We start from the raw sequence: 20,936 nt of genomic DNA, 5'->3' as shown, positions 1-20,936 counted from the left end.
TTCTGCAGATTTTTGAGGATGTGATCAATACATTTCGTGCAGCTAAATCTCGATGGACACACTGAAATTGATGAGTTTGATGACGTCAAAATTATTAAAATTCTTACCGGTACAGCCGCCAAAAACTCCATTCCATTTGCAATTTGAAGTGCAAAAGATAGAAGATCCGCTGTGGACAGAATATCACTAGAAGGGAGAAGACGGGTATATTCGATTTGCTGAGATGGTACCGAATAGTTTTCATTGACTACGGGTTCTTCCATATCAATTAGCGTATTGTGAAATGTCTCTCTGTGTTTTCGCAAGTAGTTCAGAAGATCCCCATTATCAGCGTATTCGGTGACAAGATAGAACTCTCCTCTGAAAAACAATTGGATTTGAAAATTATGTTCAGAACGAGAGAGGCTCTCACTTTCTCATGTTAGTCGTGACAGCACCGATAAGAGAAATTACATTGGGATGTTTCTCAATGGCACACATGATTTTCAACTCTTCGAACAACATTGTCTGAAGCTCCATGTCAAATGATTTTTTTGTACTTTTAATAGCAACTGGAAGACGTGTTTTGTACTCGATTTGACTTTTAGGATCTGCCATTGACAAATATCCCTTATTGACAAATCCAAACATTCCAGAGCCGATTTTCTCACAAATTTCCAAATTTTCTCTGGCAATTTCAAATTCTTCGGGATACCGAAGATAGTCGGCGCGTTCTTCAATGGGAAGCAGTTTCAGATTCTCAGGCAGTGGTCCCGGATCGTTCTGCTTCATGAGGTATAACATGTTTAGTTGTCTGAAAAACGATTTGATATGGTTTATAGAACTATCTCGAGTGACTCACATGTCTTTCTGTTTAGTGATCTTCTTGTTGGCTCGGAGTTTGTAGAAAAGATAACAAATTAGAATGATGGCAGCGAGGACGAGGATTGTTAAGAACCAGTAGAAGAATGAAGATCGTTCAGGGACGTTGTCGACTTGAACCTCGATGAAATTGCTGGTGAGTCCAGCACGGTTCACAGCTAAACACTGGAATTGTCCATCATCCTCAGCACGAGCTCTGCTCACTTTGAGAATACTCCCTTCCATATCACCACTAGTATATGGATGTCCATCTTTGAACCATTTTACATCCGGAAGTGGATTTCCAGTCATTCCACAATCGATAACAAACGTTTCGTCGTAGTTGACAGTAACCGTTGAACGAGATTCAGCGTCCGTGTGATATGGTTTGGAAATGCTTTCCACTTTAAGCACGATTTCTTGGAACTCTTCGGATTCGCCCTTCTTGACAACACATTGGTATTTTCCACTGGAGCTTGGTGTGATGTCTCTGTAATGTTTATTGGTCGAACTAAAAGAAAATCATAGTTTTGAGCCGAGACGGGCCAAAATGAAAAACTGTTCGACTCGGCATGGCCCGGGTCAAATTCTATAAGTTTTAAATTTTGAAATTTTAATTTAAATTTTAAAAAGTTTCATAGTTCCGATACTTTCGTAAGGACGGAATAACTCAGAAACATTTTTTTCGGTGAAATTCGATGAATTTTTTCTTTTTTTTAATTAGCTGTCCAAACCGACTGAGTTGGGCCGGTCATGAGGAGTTTTTTCAACCAGGCTCGGCCCAACCCGGAATTTGATGTGAATGAATGTTTGGTTCAGTTCTTCATAATCGAGTTTTTCGCTTTTTACCTCAACCTTCAAACTTACAATAAAACTCACTTCAAATCGAGCACCACAAGCTTTGAATGTCCTTTAACTTCTGTATCCGACGATTCCAAATCGTTGTTTTTGAATCTCCAAGACACATTCCAATCAGCTGCTCCATTTGGTACGACACAGGTTAATTTCACATTGTCTCCCTCGTAGATTACATTTGGAAGTTCCAATGATGTAGCTTTGTCGCTCTTCTCGATGGCAGAGAAGACTGTGAAAGCTTCGTCGGCGACAATGATGGATTTGATGGCAGTGTACTTCTAAAAAAGAGAAACAATTGCTAAGATTCCGGACCATAAAAGCTTACATTTCCATTCCGGGTGCTCGTACATCTGAGTTCTGTATCGTCATCTAGGGTCGTGTTCCAAATAAATCCTCTCTCAAAAGTTCCTTCAACACTCATCAATAATTCCCGATCAATCTCCTCGAAATCGCCACTTTCTCTATTCTTCCGCTCGAATGTAACATCTGCTGGAGGTATCGAAATGGAGACACAATCAATGTGGAGGTGGGTGTCATGTGGATAAAATTGCTGGTTGAAAACAATAAACGAAGACGGTTCACGGACCGTAATTTGCACATCTGGCTGCTCGTTTTCAAATGGAATGTAGCTCTTTCCATCCAGTGGATAAAAAGCAAATTTTGCTGACAGGCTAGCCTGTTTCACTTCTTTGCCTCGTAGAATTTGTCGGCTTCTCACGATCCACTTGAGTTTTACTTGCGCATCGTTTGCCTAGAGCGTTCGAACTTAAATCCTGCGACATACAAAGCTGTCCAAATGCCGTACCATTTCTTAAAATCCTCGTCCTGAATAAAGCAATATTCTGACATGTGACAGGACATATCTATAGTTAAACTTGATAGAAACGGCCAAACTTATTTTTTAACATAATCAGAAGAACGTAATCTTATCAACGGTTTGAACAGAATTTTGATTTAGGCCCTAGAATCAAAAATATTTACGATTTTCCGAGCCTGACCCCTATTTTTGGTGAAGTGTGACATGTGACAGGGCACATCTATAGTTAATCTTGATGGAAATAGCCAGACTCTTGTTTAAACATGATTAAAATGACAAAATCTTATCAACGGCTTGAACAGAATTTTAAATTAGGCCCTAAAAATAAAAATATTCACTGATGATGGGACACCTTTTGTCTTTGATCATAACCTGAGATTGAAAAAAAATATCAAAAAACTGATAACTCCATTCGATTTAAATTTAAAAATCACTATTAAAAAAATAAAACCAGCTTGGTTCGTCTAGTGAAAGTAGGTTAAATGAACGATTTCCGAAAGATATCCTTCCAGCTTCGGACAGCCGAAATCGACCATTTTCCATTTCACCTATTTTCACGATACGAAACAAACCAGTAACATTTGTCTAATAGTATTTTTTAATTTTAAATCGAATGGCGTTAACATTTTTTTGATATTTTTTTTCGTTCTCAAGTTATGATCAAAAACAAAAGGTGTCCCATCATCAGTGAATATTTTTATTTTTAGGGCCTAATTAAAAATTCTGTTAAAGCCGTTGATAAGATTTTGTTCTTCTGATTATGTTAAAAAATAAGTTTGGCAGTTTCTATCAAGTTTAACTATAGATATGCCCTATCACATGTAAAAATTTTGCTTTTTTCAAGATGATGATTTTAAGAAATGGTACGGCATTTGAAAAATTGACTTTGTATGTCGCAGGATTTTATTTCAAACACTCTAGGCAAACGATGCGCAAGTAAAAATTACAAAAACAAGTATGCCCCTCACCATACCGGCCGCCGAGGACAACGAATTCAAAGAAGCCAAGTACCAAAAATCGATATTTTTCGGCATAACTTGTGTGAGCATGATTTCCCCCGGGGTATTGATATGTTTCTATAGTAAATCAAGTGTGCTGAATTCAATGGTCATAATGAGAAAAAAGTTAACCTAGGATTTTTGAGATATCGAAAAATTTTTTGATTTTTTCAAAAAATCAATAATCCAATCAATAGGAAAAAAAATTAAAAAATTTTATTCTCAAATGTTCAATCAATTGTCTATCTACTATTTTTTAAATTTCAACAAACGGGCATAAACTGACAAAGTTATGATTTTTTAAAAATTTAGGCATTTTTTGGTACTTTTTGGACCATAACTCCCAAAAGAAATTTTTTACCAACTATTCCGTTTGGAATCTAAAATATCTTTTTACGCTCTATCCAACCATATAGGTCTCGATTTTTTCGAGGGTAACACTTGGGAGTCATTGCATTTTAGAATTTGTGGGCTTCTCTCAATCAATTTGATTTGAGTTTTTGTTGGAGCAACATGCAATTCAGAATCAATAGTTTTGAAACGCTTTTTGTCAAAATTCCAAACGCATTTATAGGTTCTAGTGTCTTCAAGCTCCAGGTGCTCAATACGGAAGGTTACGGATATATGATTTCCAATTCGAACCCCTTATCCCAGTAAAATTCGAAATCCTCGCCCAAGTCGTCATTGCTAGCATCTTTCTAAAATTTAGTAAAGATTAGAAATCGTCTAGAATCAAAATATCGTATTTCCTTTTGTAGAAACTCACACGAAAAAACAACCTTGAGCTCAGTTATCTCGATTTCAGAAAAAGATTCCGAAACATTCATAAAATTTCGAAAAAAAGTTACACGGAGGGACAATTTCCGTAAGGCGAAGCAGAGATAAAAGATGGCGCCAGAGAACTTCACTAAACATTAGCAATTAGTTCAATAAAAGTTGTAGAATTTTCTTCTGATGAAAAACCGATAAAACCACCGGAATGGTGGTTAAAGACAATTTTGACTTTTCTGATAGCTTCGCTGATAGGAGGAAATTTACTTGGTAGAGTGAAGCGGTCTTGAAAACTTTCGGTCGCTAGTACTGATAACATTTTCCGGAAGTTGCGTTTTCAAGAAGTACTATAGAATTTCGAATTTCGCACACTCAATTTTTAGAACAGTGATGTATTGCAATCAGCAATGATTTTCATTTGATTTTAGACTCAATCATAATTTAAAATGCAATCGTCCAGTATCATTTTTAATTTGAAATCTTCTCGGAGAAAAAAAATTAAAATTTGATTGCCCTTAAAACCACCGAAACTATCAGATCTACAGAAATCCAAATTACGAAAAAATCTGATAACATTACTTAACTTTGAGCTCAATAATCTTGATTCCTATGAAACATATTATAAAATTTGTTAATTGTGAAAATATTGGTGACATCATGATAAACATTTTATCAGTTGACAAATGTTTGTTATCTTTTACAGGAAGCGAGATAACTGAGCTCAAAGTTCACGCTTCGTGTGAGAAAATCGTCGAGGAAATACGATTCAAAAAAATCTTGATTTTCCAGTCTAAGTTTTAAGGCGTTTGTCAAACCACAACAGACAGGTTTTACAGGTCAGAAACAGCCCGAATAAATTGGAAGGAGCTACACAAGCCAAAATAATTTAAAAAGTGATATTAGCGGATTTCAACAAATATCAAATTTTGATCATTTTTTTCATTAGATATATTTCGAACGTTTTCGCATTTTTGTTGCACTAACCTGTACCAAACATTCCTTTGCAAAATTGGCTGTAACCAAATACAGTATGCCAAGCAGTATTCTCATTCCGTGATGTGTGGTTTTGGTCAATGTAGTTTCATCAGCCAGAGTAGGCCTGTATTAAGATTTCATGGGGATGCCTTTTCCTGTGCTTCTTTCTACAGTTTCAGAACTGTTAGAAAAGAGAGAAAAGATTGAAATGAAAGACAAAAAAGACAAGAAGAATGAAGCAATGAGGAATAGTAAGGAGGAGTTGTAGAACGCACTGATAGCAGAAACTAGGAAGAATACTATTATGCAAATATCAATTGAATCGCATTGATAAAAACCATTTGATGAATTTCCGACTTATTGCGAAAGTATTTTTTTTAGTATTTTTTTCGTTTTTTTTTTCGAAATGTGAGAATTCGATTCAAATTTTTAGAACAGAACCGCACTTAAGAAAAAGCCAACCAATAAACAGAAGTACCAACCAAACTCGGCGTATGATGAATTTGTTAAAGAAGTTTAGTTTCGACTGATTATCCCACGTTATCCATACTCATCTAACCAGTCAAAAATTTTTAAAATTTTTAAAAACTTAAAAGTTTTCAGTGTTGTATATATTTTTTTCCAAACACCAAATGAATACACTTCGAATAATCAAAATTTCTTTTTTTTTTTTGACTGGAACACACTTTCTTTACATTTGTGGATCTCTAACTAACTTATTTTTCAAGTCCTCGGAAATTTTTTTACCGGGTCTTCTTTCAATTCTCCAACTTCTTGATGGAAATTATTTCCTGATTCGGTTTTGAAAAACTCAAAAATTCCAAATAATTTAATTTATTACATAAAAATTCAAGTAGAAATGTGCGAAAAAGAATCAGACGAGGAAAAAATGGAACCGAGAGAATTGTTTTTGATTGACTATTAGCAGAAACCGTACAGTCTGAGGGAAAGGAACATCTTTGCTTTTAAAGGGAATTTGAAATGTAAAAAATGTTTAAAAACTAGCATGGGGCGGAGGGGGCAGTAAAAAATGTTCAAAAAACGACAGGAAACACATAAATACATGTAGTCGACAAGAGTATCTTGTACTGGCACAAAATTTTCAAAAGAAAACTTGTTGGGCCATAATAAAATTCAAGTCGAATTTTCTCCGATGAGATATCGTCTTGTGTGTGGCTCTTAATTATTCTCTGGTCTGCTGGTAAATGTTCCACCTTGAATGTCTGGGCGGTTTGTCATAAGCCATTCTTCGAGTTTGTACTGTTTTTCAAGTTCCGTGTGAAGTTGTTCGTCGATACGGGCGAGGAGCTAAAAATTGTTTTGAGAAGTTGTGAACTGACAAGTTTCTTCTAAAAAAATGTGAGAAATGTAACCTCGTTGGACCATTCTTTTATGTGCGCTCTTAAATAGTGGACACACGTATTGAAATCTGGGCGTACATCCGCAAATTTGTGCCAGCAGTTTTTCATGTGTCGGTAGCTGAAATTAATAACTTTTTCCAAGCAGTCACCATATTTTTTTCGAACAAATGCTCAGCCGAACAGTCAAATTTCAGCTCATTTATAATGAGGAATGTTGAACATCTGCAAAATGATAATTCATCATAATATCATCAATATTCATCAGTTGGCAAATGTTTGATATCTTCCACAGGAATCGAGCTAATTGAGCTCAAAGTTGGCTTTTCGGGTGAGCTTCTATTAGAAGATATACAGATTTCAGTTAAATGTATTCAGTTGATTATATTTTAAAAAACGATTAATATGTATTCTGGTAATGAGCATAGTTGCAAAATTTTCGAAATTATTTCAAAAATTTTAAGAAAATTTACTTATTTTTTGACAACATTCTACTTTGTTAACTTTGTTAAATAATGTCATTTTTTTCTTTTTTAATTCCAAAAAAAATTACCCAATTGTTAATTGGAAAATTTTCAACTATGTGAGATGGGCCGCGCCGAGAAAATTTGTCTACCGGCACAGCCCGGCTCGGCTTTTATGGCAGCTATGGTAATGTGATGGTTCAAAAAATAGCATATAACCGAAAACTTAAGAAAATTTTGGATAGCAAAAACTTACACGTCGTAATGACAATATTCCGGTTGTTCGTTGCGTTTTCCACTTTTCAAGAATGCTTTGATGTCCTCAGTTTGGACATGTGGATACGGTTGGCCACCCAACGTGAAAATTTCATAAAGCGTGATACCATATGACCAAACATCATTTTTTTCAGTGAATTTTAAAGTTTCCAGAGCCTCTGGAGCCATCCAAGGGATGGGAAGAGCAATTTGTTTGCCATTTTTGATTCTAAAACCATTTTTTTCAAGGAATTGTTGGAAATATGAAAAAAAAACATACCTATAGTAATTTTTATCTGCGTAACGTCTGGCAAGCCTAAAATCGGCAATTCTGCAGATTTTTGAAGATGTGATCAGGACATTACGTGCAGCTAAATCTCGATGGACACACTGAAATCGACGAATTGGATGTTATCAAAATTATTTAAATTTTTACCGGTACAGTTGCCAGAAACTTCATTCCATTTGCAATTTGAAGCGCAAAAGAAATAAGATCCAATGTGGACAAATTGTCACCAGAAGGAAGAAATCGGGTAGATTCGGTTTTTTGCTGATCATCAAAAAGCCCGTTGTGAAAGATATCTTTCCGTTTTTGTAGGTAATTTAGAAAATCTCCACTATCAGCGTACTCGGTGACAAGGTAAATCTCTCCTCTGAAAAAATGCATTAGGTTCAAAAATGTTTAGAAGGAGACAAACACTTACTTTCTCATGTTAGTCGTGACAGCACCGATAAGAGAAATTACATTGGGATGTTTCTCAATGGCACACATGATTTTCAACTCTTCGAACAACATTGTCTGAAGCTCCACGTCGAAAGATCTCTTAGTACTTTTAATAGCAACTGGTAGTCGTGTTTTGCATTCGATTTGACTTTTGGGGTCTGCCATAGACAGATATCCCTTTTCCACGAATCCGAACTTCACTGAGCCCATTTTCGCGCAAATTTCCAAATTTTCTCTAGCGATTTCAAATTTTCTGGGATACGGTAGATAATCTGTGCGTTCCTCGATGGGAAGCTCTGTCAGATACTCAGGCATTGGTCCCGGGTCGCTCCGTATCATTTGGTATAACATGTTTAGTTTTCTGAAAAACGATTTGATATGGTTTATAGAACTATCTCGAGTGACGATGTCTTTCTGTTTAGTGATCTTCTTGTTGGCTTGAAGTTTGTAGAAAAGATAACAAATTAGAATGAATTTCATTCCAGTCCGTTTTGGCGAATTCTTGTTTTTGATCGATGGAAAATATTTCTGGCCACACAAGGACCAAAAATTGTGATAACTGGATTGTTTTAACCGAAATATGCTAACAAACGTACCGATGCGTTAGATTTTTCCCGGTTTCCCTCTGTCCTGTTTTTTCTACCAATTCAGGGATGTGTTGATCTCATATTTTGTCTCTCCCCAAACCACGGTTCTTCAGTTCATTTTTCATTTTAAAATTCTTACCATGTACGCTAGTTGCTGAGTTATTTGTAAGAACATTATTTGAACTAAATATTGTATAGTGTACAACAAAACTCACTTCAAATCGAGCACCAAAAGCTTAGAGTGTCCTCTCACTTCAGTACCAGACAATTCCAATGTTTTGTTTTTAAATCTCCAAGACACATCCCAATCCGCTGCTTCATTTGGTACGACACAGGTCAGTTTCACATTATCTCCCTCGTAGATTACATTTGGAAGTTCGCGTGATGTAGCTTTGTCGCTTTTCTCGAAGGCAGAAAAAACTGTGAAAAATTGGTCAGCGACTATGATGGCCTTGGTGGCTGGGTATTTCTGAAAAACTAGGAAAAATTCGTTCGTAATTTAACTGTTTATCAATTGTATTGATATTTTGACTTTTCACTCAAAATACTTACGTTTCCATTCCGGGTGCTGGTGCATCTGAGCTCTGTATCTTCATCCAGGGTCATGTTCCAAACGAATCTTCTCTCAAAAGTTCCTGCATATGTCTTCAACAATTCCTGATCAATTTCCACAAAATCGCCACTTTCTCTGTCCGTCCGCTCAAATGTAACATCTGCTGGAGGTATCGAAATCGAGACACAATCAACGCGAAGGTGGGTGTCAGGTGGATAAAACTGCTGGTTGAGAACAGTAAACAAGGATGGTTCGTGGACCGTAATGTGCACATCTGGCTGCTCGTTCTCAATTGCAACCTCCCATTGCACGCTTAGGCTGGTATTCATACGTGAAATAACAGGCAGTAGCTAAAATTTAATTGGTCACCATAGTTGCCATAGTTGCCACCATAATTACCACCATAATTACCATAGTTGCCATAATTACCATAGTTACCATATTACCATAATTACCATATTACCATAATTACCATAGTTGTCACCGTAATTACCATAGTTGCCATAAAAGCCGAGCCGGGCTGTGCCGGTAGACAAATTTTCTCGGCGCGGCCCATCTCACATAGTTGAAAATTTTCCAATTAAAAATTGGGTAATTTTTTTGAATTAAAAAAGAAAAAAATGACATTATTTAACAAAGTTAACAAAGTAGAATGTTGTCAAAAAATAAGTAAATTTTCTAAAAATTTTTGAGATGATTTCGAAAATTTTGCAACTATGCTCATTGCCAGAAAACATATTAATCGTTTTTTTAAATATAATCAACTGAATACTGTTACGTCCTTAGTATCCGGCATTCTGGCCGGCTCAAGGAATACGAATAGTAGTTATAGAATACAGATTTATTCAGGTACTAAAGATGTACGAGAATAGAGGGGTTTCTCGGATTCATTCAATTCTATGGATCGTTTGTCAAGGAGTTGTTCAGGCTCCGCCCACCACTGGATGCTCTCACCAAGAAGGATGCCAAATTCCTCTGGACTTCTCAATGTCAAAATTCATTCGACCGTGTCAAGCAGATTCTCCAATCGGACTTGTTGCTCACACACTTTGATCCGAAGCTTCCGATCATCGTCGCTGCCGATGCCTCGCAATACGGTATCGGAGCAGTAATCTCACACAGATTTCCAGATGGCTCCGAGAAGGCTATCTACCATATCAGCAAAGCTCTAACAGCACCACAGCGGAACTACAGTCAGATTGAGAAAGAAGCTTTCGGACTCATCACGGCTGTCACGAAGTTCCACAAATTCCTTTATGGCCGCCACTTCACTCTGAAGACCGACCACAAGCCATTGCTGTCAATATTTGGAGATAAAAAAGGTATACCCCTTTACAGTGCAAACCGTCTCCAGCGTTGGGCTATCATTCTGCTCAACTACGACTTCACCATCGAGTACGTCAACACCAATCACTTTGGACAAGCTGATGCTCTGCCAAGATTGATCTCGGACCAAATCCAGCAAAAAGAATGTGAAGATCGTGTCGTTGCTCAAGTCGAATCAGAAGTCATCACAAATCTGGTATCTGCCTGCGAGCGACTAGCTGTGACTGCAAACATGATCCGAGCTGCCTCTAAGAAGGATCCACTTCTCAGTCAAGTATACAAGTATGCTGTATCAGGTTTGTGGCCCAAAATCATTGATAAAAGCTCACAAATCTCTTTTTTCCACCACCGACGAGACCAACTGTCAATCGTGGCCGACTGCATCATGTTCAACGACAGGATCGTCATTCCCAGCACTCTCAAGGCAAGGGTTCTCAAAATGATTCACCGGGATCATCCTGGAATCGTGAGAATGAAGCAGTTGGCGCGATCTCTCGTATACTGGCCATCCATCGATAAGGACATCGAGAACAAGGTCAGAAGTTGTGACCAGTGTGCATCAGTCGCTAAGAATCCAATAAAGAACACTCTATGTTCTTGGCCAATCCCAACTGCTCCATGGCAAAGGGTACACGCTGACTACGCTGGACCACTGGATGGAACTTACTATTTGGTCGTGGTAGACGCATTCTCCAAATGGCCTGAAGTCTTCCCAACCACATCCATCACAACTACAGCTACAATAAATATTCTGAGAAAAGTGTTTTCACAATTCGGAGATCCGCAAACGCTGGTAACCGACAACGGAACTCAGTTCACTTCATCTGGTTTCGAGAACTTCTGCAAGGATCGAGGAATCACACATTCACGATCGCCCGCCATTCCATCCACAATCAAATGGACAGGCAGAACGTTTTGTGGATACCCTTAAAAGGGCATTAGGCAAGTTAAAGGGGGAGGGAAATACAGATGCTTCCTTGTATCTTTTCCTTCAGAGCTATCGCTCTTCGCCTTGTACCGCCAGTCCAAATGGCTCATCACCCGCTGAGAACTTCATTGGCCGGAAGATCCGTACATTCCTGGATCAACTTCTCCCAACCGACCAACTTCCCAACTCGCACGACACAGAGATGGAGAAGCAGTTCAACAACCAGTATGGTGCACGTTGCCGCAACTTCAACGTGGGAGATAAGTGAAAATTATGAAATATAACATATTATACATATTATAATAGTTAAAAGGGGAGGTGTTGCAGACCGGTTTATGTTAAAGACTACCGTAGCATAAATACTACCACTTGGATTCCAGGGACTATTCAACGTCGGATTGGGCGTACAATGTACCGCGTCACTGTGGAAAACAACAACTTCTGGATTAGACACACCAATCAACTGCGCCGTCGTGACACTCCAACTTCGTTCGATGTTCCACTCGACACTATGGACACAATGGACGCTATCGATTGGACACCGTTGTCAACAACCTTGCCCGACAGTTCACCAACGACTCCAGCGCCAATACTTCCTGGAAGTCCCACAGCACCATCTCCAAAACCCATCCGGAAATCTACACGTACCGGCAAACCACCACCAAAGTTCGCCATGAAGCCGAATAAGAAATCGTATCATTAATCTAGGAATGCCCCAAACTTTAGTTTAAGAATTGTTAGTATTTCTAGGATCTCTTTTAGTCTAGTTCATTCTTTGTATGTTCATCATAGTTAAAAGGGGAGGTGTTGCAGACTATGCAAACCTTCATTAGTTTTATAAGTTAATATCCGCCTTAGTTTGATCTACCCAAAGTAGGCGCGCGCAATAACCACTGTTTGTGCTAATTGTCATCACGCGCGTAACTATTTGTTCCCTTGGTCAGAACTCCTAGATAAAGGGGCTGATCATTCTGATAATCTCTCTCTCCTGCCCCAAGGTATTCTGTTGTCCCCTATTCCCTGAATAAAGTCCTTATTCATCTACTACTCACATACTGTCTGGCTGGTGGTTCACACAATGCCGCCACCAGGAGACACAACAAATACATTTAACTGAAATCTGTATATCTTCTAATAGAAGCTCACCCGAAAAGCCAACTTTGAGCTCAATTAGCTCGATTCCTGTGGAAGATATCAAACATTTGCCAACTGATGAATATTGATGATATTATGATGAATTATCATTTTGCAGATGTTCAACATTCCTCATTATAAATGAGCTGAAATTTGACTGTTCGGCTGAGCATTTGTTCGAAAAAAATATGGTGACTGCTTGGAAAAAGTTATTAATTTCAGCTACCGACACATGAAAAACTGCTGGCACAAATTTGCGGATGTACGTCCAGATTTCAAAACGTGTGTCGACTATTTGAAAGGGTACATGAGAAAATGTGCTGGCGAGGTGAGATTTTTTGCTCTTTTTTAGAAAAAAAAGCCAGTTTACCATTTCTAAATAATTCATTTATAGCTCCTCGCGCATGTCGACAATGAACTTTACCTGGAGCTTGAAAAACAGTACGAACTTGAAGAATGGCTTATGACAGATCGCCCAAAATTTCAAGGAGGAACATTTATCAGAAAGCCGAAAAATAATGAAGAGCCGCCCACCGGACCATGTCTCATTGTGGAAAGTTCCGCATGATTTTTATCATGGTCCAACCACTTTTCTGCAAGTATTCGATACTCTTGTCTACATGAATTTATGTGTTTGCTGTCGTTTTTTGAACATTTTCTACTGACCCCTCCCCCCCCCCCACGCTAGTTTTTTTAATTTTTCAAAATTTCAAATTCACTTCGAAACCAAAGATTTTTCCTTTTCCTCACACTGTACGGTTTTTGTTAATAGTCATTCAAAAGAACATCGGTTCCATTCTTTCTTCCTCTCCTGATACATTTTTTGAACAGTCTAATTGAACTTTTATGAAGCAAATTTAATTATTAAAATTTGTAAAAAAAGGATTTTTGAAGCCTTTGTAGTTCAAAAACTGAATCTAAAAATGGAATACATCATCAAAAAAAAATGTTTATACCATTCTCATAATCACATCCGTGTAGCTTAGTGGGGGCCATTCGACTATCCTAATAATATTTCACGAGATTTCTTGTAAAAATATCAAATTTTGGATCCGAAAAATCATTTCGTATATCATTTCTGGAAAAACGGATATGCACAGCTACATATTACTAAAGTTTGAAGGAACGATTTCGGAAAAAAAGGATTTCCAAAGACAAAACAAAAAAGAAAAGCCGGAAACGAAATTTATTCAGTCGGTATTTTTTTCGGTAATAAATATAATATCAGAAAATTCACGTTTTGGCTGGTTAGATGAGAGTAAAACGCGCTGAGAAAATCGAAGCAATCAAAAATTAACTTTTTTTACAAATTATCCCACTCATCATACGCTGAGTTTGGTTGGTACTCCTCTTCATTGGTTGGCTTCTTCTTGAGAGCGATTTGGTTCTAAAAATTCAAAATCGATTTGATATTTTTCAAAAATAGACACGAACCTGCTCGCGCTCGAATTGCCAACTTTCAAAGTCGCGAAGAGTGACTTGAACGTATGAGGTGACGTAGTGCTGCTCCTCGGTTCTCTGGTACTTTTGAAGTAAGTCGAGGGCGAGCTCTTTGAGCTCCGCCAAATTCAACGCCTCACACTCACCGACCAATCTAGGAGGAAAAGTGTATTTCGAAATGGGATTTTTTTTTCAAGAAAAGGGGAACAAATATTTTTTAAGTTACGGTATATAATGAGAAAATAAACCTTTTGCCTCTCCACGGTAAAAAAGTAACTTTCAACTAAAAATTCCTTACTTGGCAAGATCATCCGGTTTGCTTGGCAGGGCCAGCGATGGAACGAATTTCTCCTTTTTCAAACGAAGATACGCCAAAATGTGACGGAAGCACTTGGCGTCACGGTCCAGGTAATAATTACCACCCTGAAAAAAATTGGTAGATTTAGAACAAAAAATGTTTAAAAACCTTGTCCGTTGCAATTGGCTTCAGAGTTCCAGGTTTGAACCACTCAGCAAGCTTAGATCTTGGATCAGCGAGCATGTCAGTGCGGCGAACCTAAATTATGAAGAATAGGATGAATATACAGTAATATGATACACAAAAACATATTTTCCATTTGATTTTCGTCTAATTAAACAATTTTCAAAAATGTCGTGCTCGGCTGTCAAGTTTCCGAAAACCTTGAAATTTTTGAAGGTGTAAAACAGGTCTGATTAACCAAGCATTTTCAAAAAATTTTTAACAAAGTACAATAACAGGCCAAATAGAGGTGTCTTTCAGATCGGACAGTAACTGGAAAACAAGGTACTTTCAAAATTTTCGGTGAATGCAAAATTTTCATTCTTGGTCTGTTTTACACCCTCCAATATTCTCAAAACGATTGAAACTACATAGATAGTCGAGCTCCAGATATTTTAAAATAACCAAAATAACTGAAAATCAACTGAAAAAACGTTTGTATATTTTACTAACCACTACTGCACACAATAAAAATCACAACTCACCGTGTATTTTTTCCCGCCAACATTAATATTCAAAATATCATCAGCATGTCTTGGACGAGACATCTTTCAATCGTAATCTGAATAACAATCTATACAACCTGAATAACACAAAATGAGACGAAGAAAACGCTTGGACACTAGTATTTATGGGCAAGCCGGGTGCTCAGGAAGTGATTTATATGTCCACTGGAAGAAAAACGTCTTCCGGGGTATCCACCAAGCCGAGGGGTAATTTGTCCCGAGGAGCGGAAAATGCTAATTTTCTTTCTTCTTGGGCTACCTCTTCTTGGGATACCTCGGGATGAAAAAAGTACTTATATTCCATGAAAAGCGAAAGGAGAAGAACATTATAATGTAACCGAAGTTCTGGTTCAGTGCTCACATGCACCTCTTGCTGTTTCTCAAACGTATGTACGTTTTTCCCCTTCTCCAAGTTTCCGTCTTCTGGACAATTGAGGGAATAATTGTTTCCTGGGTGTGTCTTTACCTTTTTCAGGTGAAATATCAAGAGTTTCTTATTTTTGTTGTTGTTTAAGCTATCCATAACAAAGAGACAAAGAACAATGAGTTTTATTTTTTGGTGGAATGAAAACAATAAAAAGCTAAACAGGGAGTAGAAAAAAGTTGTTTTAATAAAAAAATTTGGCTTATGAAATTATCGAAGCTCAAAATCCACGGTGTTTGCTTTAGAGCCTCGTTGCATGACCACTCTCTGAAAATTCTGAATTCTACTTTTTGGAGAAACCAGAAAAACCAAAAAAAACTCACATTCGTATGACCTTCTTCTCTGGAATCTTTGTAAGCAATTAATGGCGCCATTGGAGACCTCCTGAAAAAAAGGATGAAGAAAAAAGATGAACATATAAGAAATTAGAGGAGAAAGTGAGTGATGAGGAAGACTCTCACCTCATGCTGGTTTCTCCGACATCAATCAAATCCGAGTGGGCGTTTTTTCGAGCGTTGACATACATGTCGCGTTGGTTTTGTGGAGAAGCTGGAATGGGAAAGAATGAAGAAGTACGGTCCAAAAGCGTTCGAGATGGAATAAGAAACAATGAAAGCTTTATGTGCAGTATCGGGCAATAAGAGAAAGAACTTTATAATGTTTTGGTCGTACATTTTCAAAAGCTATTGGCTGGGAAAGGTCATTGAGTTCTCAAAAACGTCTCAAGTTTTTGGACAATGACGTTTGACGTGTCAAAAAGTCAGTGCCTTGAAAAATATATGTATAAAAATAATGTGTAGAAGTTTCATTTTTTGTCGCATTTTTTTCTAAAGGGTCAGTAGATAAACTTAATGGGTATCGGCATGCAATTTTACATCTGAATACTTCACAAATATTGGTATTTGAAACAGTACCATAAAACATACCAAAACATTTTTTTAGTTGTTTTTGCTAAGAATCTGTAGCTCGGCTGGTCAAGTTTCTGATCATTTGAGAACTTTGAAGGGTGTAAAACAAACTTAAACTGAAAACTTTTCATTTACAGAATTTTTTTGGAAGTTCCTAGTTTTTCAGATATTAGCCAATTTTTTAAAGACACCTCTTGCTGAAAACGTTAAAAAACATAGATGTCTCTCAGAAATCAAAAAATAACTGTAAAACTAGGAATTTTCGGAAACTGGACAACCGAGCTTTAGACTCCTGCAAATGGTCCTGCAATGGCTGTAAATCAAGTGAAAAACGTTTTGTATATTTTTTGAACTGTACAGTACAACGTCTTCTTGATTCTAGATAAATTGAATTTTGAAATCATAGTATTTTTTTCAAATCTCGGGAAACATACGTTTCTGCCATCTCTTCCTCTGAAACTGTTGGACTTGGTGTTGTTGCTGTTGTGCTTGATGTGCCCGTCTTGGAGCTGCCTGCCTCTCAATTTCTACATCATAATCATCAACGGCGTCATTGTTACTATTCGAAGGCTGAAATATTTTGCCGTAGCAATGAAACTAAGTTTTTTGAGAATATTACCCGGTGTCTGGAGCTGGCAACTCGGATACTTTGGCGGTTGGACACTCCAAAACCTTCTCTTGGCGGGCACTGACAGTAACCTCCATCCTTTCCTGGATTCCCACGTCTTCCTGGTACACCGCGTAGCCCATACTCTCCAGAATCGCCAGGATCTCCAACGGGACCTGGAAAACCTTCAGGGCCCGGCGGTGCTGGTTTTCCATTATTTCCAGGGTCTCCTCTAGCACCTGGCAAACCAACCGGTCCAGGAAGACCTTTTTGACCTGGAAGCCCAGAAAGCTGCACAAAATCTTGACCAGCTTCTCCCGGGTCTCCTTTCAATCCAGTTCTTCCAGATTGTCCACGAGCTCCCGGAGCACCAACTGTTCCAGGTTCATTGGTTCCAGGTCGTCCAGGGTCTCCTGGAATTCCAGGGCGGCCCGGTTCTCCTGGCTCACCACGAAGACCGTCTTCACCAGGCGGACCTTGAGGGCATGGAGGGCAATCGGGTTCATCGACTTGGTAGATTCCATCAGTTCCATCTTTTCCGGGGTCACCTGGATTCCCATCTATCGGACTGTTTCCATCATCTCCTGGTGGTCCTCGAGGCCCTCTCGGACAGTCAATAACCGTACAATCTTCAAAAAAGAAACTAGTTTTTAAAAATAGTTTCATTTATAATTACCGCAGATCTTTGGTTCTTCAAATTGCGACTTTCTCTTGTTTCCAGCCCCGTTGCCACCACCACCTCTCCATCGTTGTTGTTGTTTTCTCCACGCCTGACGTGATGTTCGAATGTGTTCATCTTCGACGTGCAGCAGTTCTGATTCGGTGTCGTATTTTAGAATCTTAATGAGGTAGTGGTGATAAGAAGAATATACATTTATAAAGTACCGGTCAATAAGATAACCAAAAACATACTTTTTAGTAGATTTTTGCCTATTTTGACCATTTTTGGGAGTCTGCAGTTCGACTGTTAAATTTCCCATCAAATTTAAAGTTTCAGAGGATATAAAACAGACCTAGATTGAAATTTTTGCATTTCCAAATCTTTTTAAATTCCAAGTTTTTCAGCTTTTTATCAATTCTCCATCTAGGTCTATTTAACGCTCTAAAACTTTCAAAGTCATCGGAATCTCAACAGCTGAGTTCTAGACTCTTGAAAATGGTCAAAAATCTACCGAAATTGACCGGTACTGTTCATGAAGGTGGCTTACCTCAAATCCTTTGGCGTGATGGTGAAGCTTGAATGAAACGTTGTCTATTTTAAAACCAATGAAAATATACATAACTGTGGAAGAGACCACGAGAAAAATCGAGATCAAAGAGGCGATACGAGATGCATGATCTATCAACTCATCTCTTTCTACAGGCTTTTTCTTCATCTGGAAATAATGAAACTATAAAAATAGGCAATACTAGAAAAAATAATATCAAAATTCCTTAAATTCGCCAAACGTAGAACTTTCTAGCCGCAAAATATGGAAAGCAAGTACAAAAAGTTCTTATAAGCCTGAAAAACAAATAAGAAAAGCAATAGAACCGTGTATGAAGGGGAACGTCGCGCTAGATGCCTCCAATTAGCTTCACGGTGGGTCCCGATAGACAATTGGCGTCGTCAGGCCCCCCCCCCCCCAAAGCAACACACGACTACAAACGTATCATGGAAAGCAAGACGGAAGACGAGTGACAGAAAGTCATCCAATCGAAACTCAAATTATTGTTTAATAATGCCGACCAAAACCCCTCGCTCTCTCCCTTTTCTACCTTACAAAGTGGAGGGACTTGGTTTTTAGGTTTATGTCCTTGTCTTTTTGTATAGAATAGTGGATGGGGTGATTGAAAGTGAGAACTGTATAATGTCGGGTGGTCATACATGTTCAAGAGCTATTGTCTGGAAAAGGTCATTGTGAAGTATTGGATGGCAAAAAATATAGTCTCAAGTTTTTGGATAATGATGTTTGAGGTGTCAAAAATGTTATTGGCGTGGAAATATGTGTATTGGTTTCACGTTTTGGAAATTTTTCAGTTTACCCGGGGTTTTTCCCAAAAGACGACCTAATTTGAACCTGATAAGTTTAAGGAAGCATGTATATTGGAAATATTCGAGATCTCATATTTTTAACCCGTTACAAGAAGAAACTCTGGACATCAAATTAATCCAGTTTCCTGGTTTTTTCGATCATTCTTCAAATGGCAGTAGATTGTGGAAACAACGGAACATTTTATAATAAATAAGCAATGCATTTATTAGGTTGGAAGGAAAGTAACTGTCCATTTTTTTTATTAGTAAATAAAACAAAAAAAGATTATTCCAAGATTGTCAGTATGTACCGTCGTGGTCCACAACATGTCGTCAGCTTTTAGGCAACTTGTGGATATCATCCCTCCAACCGTCAGCTGGCTGCGAATAAAACTATTACTTTGGTACATTTTTTTCTCACCAATTTTGTCAAAGTCCTTAGGCTCCAGATGACGGTGTTTATCTCCGAATAATTAATAATCTGATACAACAAAATCAGAACTTTCACGGGGGTAAAGGAGAACCGTCTAGCCAAAGCGGCTCAGGTACGGCGTGACTTTCCGTGCAACATGACATTTTGCATTTTTTAACGAAAGGCAAGTCAGACTTGAGCAGCTTCAGCGGGGCGGTTCTCCCTCATTTACTTATAGTCCTGGCTCAGTTCTATCAGATTATTGGTTATTCGGAGATGTACAACGCCATCTGGAGGGAAAACTGACTTTTAACTTTTTTTTCTTTTCTTCTCAACTAGCCCAAATTTCTACATATAATGTTACTCACCATTATTTTTTCTATTGATGGGGGATCCATCTTCTTGGAAAATGTTGTTTTCTTTTGGTCCTCATTATCCAGTTTCTCAACAGCGCTGTCTACACCGAACATTTCAATTACAATAAGAGTTTGAGACAAGTACAGAAGTATCTGATGAGCAAATTTCTTGGAAATCGCCAATTGGCCACAAAAATCAAATCACTCTGCTTCGCGCCATGCCAATGTGAAAGACTTATTATTGGCTTTCCAGAAAGTATCAAATTGGATGTTCAAGAGTTTACCACAAATACAAATGTGGTGGCAGACCTTTTTCAACGGGTCGACACAATTCTGGAGCATCCGAACCGCCCATTCACTCGTCTCTCAAGTGGTTTGAACTTAAAATATGCTCAGAGTCCGATAGTTCGAAATGCAGAAGTTTTGGTCTTGTACATCATAAACTTTGTCGGGAAGGATAAAGCAAGAGATGTGCTGAGAGTTATTGCCGAGCGTTTCGAGACCTCTGTTGTGAGGAAGAGGGGAGGTAAGACCATTGTTTTCTTGACGAACTGAGCTATGCGGTCGCAGGCGGCTAACGGACAGCGAAGATGAATAGGGCCCATTCTCCCGGGGTACATCAGAATGGGGTACATCGTGCTCATGGGGTACAAAGTCTCAGGGGGTACATAGTCTCATGGGCTACATTTTAGGTATAATCTCATGGGGTACATTTTTCGCTTTCTCATGGGGTACATCTCTGAAATACTCAGGGGGTACATCGCATTGTCTCAGAGGGTACATCGCATTGAATCTCATGTGGTAAACATCAAGTCGGATTCTACAGTTTCAGCGCTCATAGCTGCCTGATTTTTCCAACATTCGTTACATATTATGAGTGGTTTTTTTTGTTTTCCATGTAGTTATTCAAGAATGTAATTTCGCTTTTGATGTGGTTTGGAACAGAGATAACTGTCCAACAAGGCTTTCGGCCTGAAACAAGGCTTTCAAAAAAAAAAAAAAAAAAAAAAAAAAAAAAAAAAAAGAAACAAGGCTTTCGGCCTAATCCTATAGTTGGCAAAAAATTTGGGGGGTACAAGGGGGTACAACTGATTTAGGGGTACACAATTGGTGATTCGGGGGTACAAAATTAGTAGGTTCAAAAATTTGGGGGTGAAAACTACC

At 38.2% G+C, this 20,936-nt stretch overlaps 6 protein-coding genes across 6 annotated transcripts in view; 2 read left to right on the top strand and 4 right to left on the bottom strand.

The window, feature by feature from the left end:
- CBG17535 overlaps window positions 1-5,331 on the bottom strand; it is a gene marked incomplete at both ends in the record, with an annotated part of 10,150 nt that extends 4,819 nt beyond the window's left edge. Inside the window, 8 exons of the mRNA XM_045239217.1 lie at window positions 32-61; window positions 108-360; window positions 413-793; window positions 842-1,330; window positions 1,720-1,973; window positions 2,021-2,446; window positions 3,952-4,101; window positions 5,266-5,331. Of these exons, the coding sequence (XP_045096232.1) occupies window positions 32-61; window positions 108-360; window positions 413-793; window positions 842-1,330; window positions 1,720-1,973; window positions 2,021-2,446; window positions 3,952-4,101; window positions 5,266-5,331 (2,049 nt within the window). The remainder of the gene's footprint in view (window positions 1-31; window positions 62-107; window positions 361-412; window positions 794-841; window positions 1,331-1,719; window positions 1,974-2,020; window positions 2,447-3,951; window positions 4,102-5,265) is intronic.
- Window positions 5,332-6,435: 1,104 nt separating this feature from the next.
- On the bottom strand, window positions 6,436-9,526 carry CBG17534 (the record flags this gene model as incomplete). The annotated part of the gene is made up of 8 exons (XM_002644020.1): window positions 6,436-6,564; window positions 6,767-6,839; window positions 7,335-7,562; window positions 7,614-7,723; window positions 7,770-7,986; window positions 8,038-8,418; window positions 8,860-9,113; window positions 9,197-9,526. The coding sequence occupies 8 exons, from the start codon at window positions 9,524-9,526 to the stop codon at window positions 6,436-6,438; spliced, it is 1,722 nt and encodes a 573-aa protein (XP_002644066.1).
- Window positions 9,527-10,908: 1,382 nt separating this feature from the next.
- On the top strand, window positions 10,909-12,154 carry CBG27554 (the record flags this gene model as incomplete). The annotated part of the gene is made up of 3 exons (XM_045239215.1): window positions 10,909-11,435; window positions 11,519-11,715; window positions 11,832-12,154. 3 exons carry the CDS (start codon window positions 10,909-10,911, stop codon window positions 12,152-12,154), a joined length of 1,047 nt encoding a protein of 348 aa, XP_045100007.1.
- Window positions 12,155-12,817: 663 nt separating this feature from the next.
- Window positions 12,818-13,153, top strand: CBG27553 (the record flags this gene model as incomplete). Its single annotated transcript, XM_045239214.1, has 2 exons — window positions 12,818-12,913; window positions 12,980-13,153. The coding sequence occupies 2 exons, from the start codon at window positions 12,818-12,820 to the stop codon at window positions 13,151-13,153; spliced, it is 270 nt and encodes an 89-aa protein (XP_045100006.1).
- A 735-nt stretch (window positions 13,154-13,888) lies between these two features.
- On the bottom strand, window positions 13,889-15,093 carry CBG17532 (the record flags this gene model as incomplete). Its single annotated transcript, XM_002644019.1, has 5 exons — window positions 13,889-13,972; window positions 14,020-14,179; window positions 14,324-14,448; window positions 14,492-14,581; window positions 15,031-15,093. The coding sequence occupies 5 exons, from the start codon at window positions 15,091-15,093 to the stop codon at window positions 13,889-13,891; spliced, it is 522 nt and encodes a 173-aa protein (XP_002644065.1).
- Window positions 15,094-15,685: 592 nt separating this feature from the next.
- Window positions 15,686-19,886, bottom strand: Cbr-col-177 (the record flags this gene model as incomplete). Its single annotated transcript, XM_002644018.1, has 7 exons — window positions 15,686-15,742; window positions 15,799-15,859; window positions 15,937-16,024; window positions 16,818-16,953; window positions 17,003-17,619; window positions 17,667-17,829; window positions 19,785-19,886. 7 exons carry the CDS (start codon window positions 19,884-19,886, stop codon window positions 15,686-15,688), a joined length of 1,224 nt encoding a protein of 407 aa, XP_002644064.1.
- Between the last annotated feature and the right edge of the window lie 1,050 nt (window positions 19,887-20,936).

The sequence above is a fragment of the Caenorhabditis briggsae genome (genome assembly GCF_000004555.2).
Source record: "Caenorhabditis briggsae complete genome, chrX, whole genome shotgun sequence".
In the NCBI taxonomy this organism is placed as follows: domain Eukaryota; kingdom Metazoa; phylum Nematoda; class Chromadorea; order Rhabditida; family Rhabditidae; genus Caenorhabditis; species Caenorhabditis briggsae.
The sequence above is the reverse complement of the archived record's forward strand: the minus strand, read 5'-3'. Positions and strand labels throughout refer to the sequence as shown.